Source organism: Carya illinoinensis, chromosome 3 (assembly GCF_018687715.1).
Source record: "Carya illinoinensis cultivar Pawnee chromosome 3, C.illinoinensisPawnee_v1, whole genome shotgun sequence".
Lineage (NCBI taxonomy): Eukaryota > Viridiplantae > Streptophyta > Magnoliopsida > Fagales > Juglandaceae > Carya > Carya illinoinensis.
This window is the reverse complement of record NC_056754.1, coordinates 41,397,145-41,403,506: the sequence shown is the minus strand read 5'-3', so window position 1 is coordinate 41,403,506 and position 6,362 is coordinate 41,397,145. Positions and strand designations below refer to the sequence as shown.

Sequence of the window (6,362 nt, the reverse complement as noted above, 5' to 3'; positions counted from 1 at the left end):
AGGAGAATTAATTTAATATTTAACTGTTTTGAGTAAGAAAATATATTGATAACCAAGATTTCTGTGCCAGATTGGCCCGTGATGGGGGGAGTAGCTTTAATTAAAAGAAGAGGAGATGGGCAGAGACACTATAAACGTGCAAAAAAAAAAAGGTTCAGTCATGGTGTGCGCTGTAGGTGGTACCCATAGAAAAGCAAAAACGTGCTTGAAAGAAAGAAAGAATGAACTTCAGTTTACTTTAATAATTCTGCAAATTATTCAAATTTGTGGGAAATATCCATTCATTGCGATTTGCAACCATACAAAACGAGTGATCCGAATTACATCAACATTTACGTCATCTCCTCCTTCTTTACAACTTAAAACTAAATTTTTAAATTTTATTTATTGCAAAGATGTCCCTAAAAAATTTGGTCCATCCATATCCGGATTCAATTACACCATCAGCAGCTCCGGATAAAAAATTTGGCCCTTCCGGGTTAAAAGAATTTTGGTCACTAGCTCCGAAAACTAAAACTGTCCAGACCTCTGACCCATTTTAACCTGTCGGGTCGTCTCCCTAGAAATTCCAAAGGAATGACGACGACGACGACGACTCAATTATAATGCCATCAGAATTTTCCTGATCTCCATAATCAAAGCTAGGCAAAGGCTGTGCGTACAATTCATTCGTGAAATCATCAAAACCCGGAAATATTCCGTAATCCGCTGCGTAATTTCCCGACCCGACTGTCCTAAACAAGTCCAAGAACGACCCGTCCAAAGTGGCGTCGCTACCCATCTGCACAGTCCCCTCCGACACCGAAGGTGACGCCGACTCATTTAACAAGTGGGTACCCGTCGGATCCGAGTGGCTGCTTTTCGGAGGCTCGACCGAGTTCGCGAACCTAGACGCCGCAACCTGGATCTCCGTTGGAGTGAGAGAACGCCCACCGGCGATCTCCGGTGGGTTCTCAGGAAAATTGAACTTCGCTGTGCGGCCACGCAGGCAAAAAAGCGCAGCATCAAAAGCACGCGCTGCCTTCTCGGCAGAGTCGTAGGATCCCAACCAAATCCTTTCCCGGCTATTTGGTAGCCGGATTTCGGACACCCACTTTCCCCACTTGCGCTTCCGGACACCTTTGTATTTGGAATCGCTTCGCTCAGCTGATTTTTCAGTGGTCTGCTTCACCATCTGCCAACAATCTAACCCCAAAAAACCAAACAACAAACAAGAAAGAAGAAATCTGTTTGTTCTTTACTTTAAGGAGGTTACTTAAGTGTTCAGTTTTAACAAACTACACTACAAGGTAACCCTTGAATCTTTGTTTATCCTCTTCGATCTGCTGAGGATGTTTTGTGGTTTGCTGTCTGAGAGCATGGGATTTGCGGCTGGAGATTTATATGAATGAGTGTTGTTGGGAGTAAGAAGGAGGTCAACGACTCAACACTCGAGAGGCGCGTTTTAGGAAGCCGCAAAGCGCAAGCAAGTGTACACGTGGCAGGGCGAGGGTAGCTGTATTGAAGCAGCGTACGCGGGGAGAGCGACTGTGGAAACACTGGTTTGACGCATGTGTATCTTAATATTCCACGTGCCCCTTTTTATTTCTTTTCTGAAAAGAAGTTGTGCAAAAAAGAATTACATAAAAAAAATAATTAAGAGATTTTCTCATAGGTTTCGTTTGTAGCTTAAGCCACCCACAATGACTAAATAATTATAATTAAAACCTGATGCATGCGGGTAAACGTAAAAGTTCTCGACTTCGAAACAAGTACACACACTTGGTATATAAAAATAGAGATTTGGGTTTATGCAATTAACGTCAACCAATGCGTCAGCATCAACTCAATCTGTCTCCGTCGCCATACGAAGGATTGAGGTTGTTTTACACGTGTTAAATAATATGAATAAGGCCATGTTTAGATAAAATATATATATATATATATATACATATTTCATCTCATTTTATTATTATAAGTTTTTAAAATTTTAAAATAATAATATTAAGATATAATATTAAAATAATATTTTATTTTATTTTCAAAAAATTTTATTTTAACTTATCTCATCTCAACTCACTATCTAAATTGCTCAGAATTCTATTTGTCATCTCTATACATTACACCCTACACTTATTTTATTTTATTTTATTTTTTATTTTTTTATAATAAGTATGTGGTGTGTGAATAATAAGTAGAATAACTTAATTAGTTTAACAAGAATAAATTAAAATTAAAATTAAAATATGTAAAGTGTGAGGTGTCGAATAATGAGTAGCAATATTCCTCTTTGTTGCCTAAGATGAGCTATCTATTAATCAGCTGGGACTTTAATTTAAAAATGATAATAATATTTAAATCTAATATAATGAAATTTTATTAAAAATTAGACTTGATTTATGAGATGCAAAACAACTATTATTGGTTTGCTTGATGATATCTATTATCAGTATAGCAATTTGTAAGAGAATATAATTTTAATGTAATTGGAGTATTATCTTCTATCTGTTACTAGGGGTGGGCAGCGGTGGCCCGCCACCATCTACCCTGCCCCTGCATGGGCAGGCGGGCTACCTCACATTCCCCATGTAAAGGCAGTGTATAAGAGATAATGGACAAAAATCAGATTTGGAAAGATTGCCACCTCCAACTACATGATTCTCTGCTGCTGTCTCCAACGTGATTAGTGCAGTAAAGCTCTCTAGTAACCGTCGTACAAATCTTTAGTTCCTAAAATCTTGTCTTTCCGTTACATTGTACAGCTATATTTGTATCTATTTATACTGATCTCAAATACAAGGAAATGAGTAACTTTCCAAAATATATCATATTTATGGTATCGGAGCTTTCACAAGCTTCAACGAGCAGATCCTCTCTGTTATGGCCACCAACAACACTTCTGTTTCTTCTAATCCTCAAAGTTCTACGCCTTTCATTGCTGTAAACACTGCTGCTCAGCCTCCCTATAAGCTGACACCTACCAACTGTCATGCTTGGCGATGTTAGATCAAATCCTTACTAATTGGTTACGACCTTATGGGGTATCTTGATGGTACCCTCCCCTATCCTTCTCTTAGTGGTTCCTCCATTGCTGACCAGGCCGCTATTAAGGTTGCAGATTTGCATTGGATACGACAGGAAAAGCTCCTGCTCAACGCTATCCTTGCTGGTGTCTCTAAGGGTGTTGTCTCTCACATTGCTACTGCTAAGACGTCCATGGAAGCATGGAAGACCCTCACTCGACTCTATGCTAGTCGTTCCTACACTTGTGTTATGCAACTCAAGGAGGACCTCACTCTTCTTCAACAAGGGTCTCGGTCTATCATAGAATATCTTCACTCTGTGAAGAACATCGCAAATGAGTTAGCACTCATTGATGCACCTGTCACAAATGATGATATTACACTATAAATTCTCAATGGTCTTGGCCTAGAGTACTGGGAGATTGTTGCCCCAATTCACACCCGTGCAACTTCTCTCACCTTTAAGAACTCTATCACCTTCTCCTCGGCCATGAGTGCTATTTGAAGCATCTGGAACATGCTTCCAATCCACCTATTATTACAGCTAATACCTCTCAACGCAAGTATAATAATCGTTCTTCTCAAAAGAACGACAAGTAGCAAGCATATTCTCAGTCCAGCAATTCTGGTGGCTCCTTTCAATCCAAGCCCACCGACAACTCCTCTGCTAATTCTACTCAAAGAGGCCGCTAGTCAAGAAAATCTTACCAATTGTGTGGCTTTAATGGTCACACTGTGACTGAATGTTGAAAGCTTCCTCATGTGTTGGCACAAGCTAACTGTACTATTATGCCACAACCTGCCACCAACAGTTGGATGCTTGACTCTGGGGCATCTCATAACATCACATCCGAACTCCAAGATATGTCTATGCATATTGAATATGAAGGATCTTATGAGGTTGTCATTGGGGACGGCACACACGTTGGTTCTACTAATCTCTCCACTCCTTCCAAAACCTTTGCTTTTACAGATCTTCTTTGTGTTCCTTCCATTCATTGCAATCTTAACTCTGTTTATAAATTTACCTCCTCTAATAATTGCTCTATGGAATTTAATCCCTTCTCTTTTTCTGTGAAGGATCTGACCACAGGGGTGCATCTACTTCATGGCAAATGTGAGGATGGAATTTACTACATGCCTCAGTCCACACATGTCTTGTGCACCCACCAGTGGCATTTGTTGGTGTTCGCACCTGTTTTGATGGCTGGCACTCGCGGCTAGGTCACCCCTCCACGAGAGTTGTCACTCAAATAGTTCACTCCTTTGCCTTGCCTCTAGACAAATCCTCTGTTAGAAAGAAAAGTCTTTGTGTTTCTTGTCAATGTTATAAAAGTCACCAACAACCTTTCTCACTATCGTCTATGACTAGCTCTAAGCCATTTAAACTCATATATTCGGATGTGTGGGGTCCATCTTCAATTAAATCAATCAATGGTTATCGTTTTTATGTTATTTTCATTGATCATTTCACAAAGTTCACTTGGTTCTACCCTCTCAAGCAAAAATCTGATGTTAAAAGCGTTTTCATTAATCTTCAAAATTACATCAGAAATCAGTTCGACACCAACATCGAACACTTCTATACTGATAATGGTGGCAAGTACCTCAAACTCCGCCCCTTTCTTGCTAAAAATGGGATCACCAGCCTTACAACTCCTCCTCACACACCCCAACACAATGGTGTCTCTGAACGTCGCCATCGTCATCTCGTCGAAACTGGTCTTACTCTTCTTCATCACTCTACGCTTCCCTTGTCCTACTGGTCTTTTGCTTTTGAAACAACATGTTATCTAATTAACTGCATGCCCACCCCTCTCTTACATGGCAAGACTCCTTTTGAATCTCTCACTTTTCGCCAACCAAACTATTTTAAGCTCCGCACATTTGGTTGTCTTTGCTATCCATGGCTCAAACCATATAACAGTAACAAACTCGATCCCAAATCCACTCCTTGTGTCTTTCTTGGCTCTTCTCTCACTCAAAGTGCTTACAAGTGCCTCAACATCAAGACTCGTCGCCTCTACCTTTCTCACTATGTCGTGTTTGATGAGCACATCTTTCCTTTCTCCTCCACTTCTGTTGGTCACCAGCTTTCTCTTATTCCTGAATGCAACAGCCACCAACATGCTGTTGTGGAATTTTTTGGTTCTATCCCACTAGTCCCGCCAGTGAACCAGGTGCCTCCATCTCTCACATTGCCTGAAGTACACTAGCCTGCACCACCAGATCTAGCACTACCATCACCAGGTATACTCTATCTTCCCAATTCACAACCTCTACCAACTCTTTCCTCTGATAACAATAATCTACCCTCTTCACATGCTGCACCTGTACCCCCTCCCTCTCATAGGATGACTACTAGATCTATGAATAACATTTACAAGCCTAAACACATGTACCTTGTCACCAAACACCCCCTTCCCGACACTCTTGAACCAACTTGTGTCAGTCAAGCACTAAAACATCCTCAATGGAGCCACGCCATGTCACAAGAGTTCACGGCCTTAGTTAAGCCTGGTACATGGGACTTAGTTCCTCCTCAATCCTCTCAAAATCGAATTGGGTGTAAGTGGGTCTTCCAGATCAAAAGGAAGCCTGATGGCAGCATCGACCGATACAAAGCCCGACTTGTCGCTAAAGACTTCCATCAACGTCCTGGCCTCAACTACATAGAAACTTTTAGTCTAGTTATTAAGCCTACCACTATTTAGACAATCCTCTCCATTGCTCTTATGCATCATTGGCCCATTTGCCAACTCGACGTCAATAACGCCTTCCCACATGGCACCCTCGCAGAAGATGTCTTCATGGAGCAACCCCATGGATTTATTGACACAAATTTTCCTCATTATGTTTGCAGGTTGAAGAAATCCATTTATGGCTTAAAACAAGCCCCTCGTGTGTGGTACAATGAGCTCAAAAGTGCTCTTCTTGATTTAAACTTCACTCAGTCCAAATCAGACCCTTCATTATTCATTTATCATGCAGATGGTCATATTATATACTTCCTAGTCTACGTTGATGATCTCCTTATTATGGGCAGCAGCACCTCCCTTGTTCATTCGATCATCCACAAGCTCAGCACACGTTTCTCTCTTAAGGACTTGGGTCTTGTCCATTTTGTCCTTGGCATTGAAATTATTCCCACATCTACTGGAATGTTTCTCAGCCAACACTAGTACATTTGTGGCCTCCTTGCTTGAGTCAAGATGGATGGTGCCAAAGACATCCAAACTCCTTAGAGCACAAGTATCACTCTCAAGCTCCAAGATGGCTCTTCTCTTACTGATGCTACTAAATACACAGGTCATTGGTGCCCTTCAATATCTATCCTTTACTCAACCAGACATCGCCTTC

The 6,362-nt window shown here is 41.0% G+C and overlaps 1 protein-coding gene across 1 annotated transcript; it reads right to left on the bottom strand.

Moving 5' to 3' along the window:
- Window positions 1-254: 254 nt before the first annotated feature.
- LOC122304251 (ethylene-responsive transcription factor ERF017) lies at window positions 255-1,372 on the bottom strand. Its single transcript, XM_043116410.1, has one exon. It carries the CDS (start codon window positions 1,172-1,174, stop codon window positions 560-562), a length of 615 nt encoding a protein of 204 aa, XP_042972344.1. The 5' UTR covers window positions 1,175-1,372; the 3' UTR covers window positions 255-559.
- Window positions 1,373-6,362: the final 4,990 nt, after the last annotated feature.

Excerpts from the sequence above, each read along its gene's own strand:
- LOC122304251 (XM_043116410.1), bottom strand. The coding sequence starts at position 1,174 with ATGGTGAAGCAGACCACTGAAAAATCAGCTGAGCGAAGCGATTCCAAA.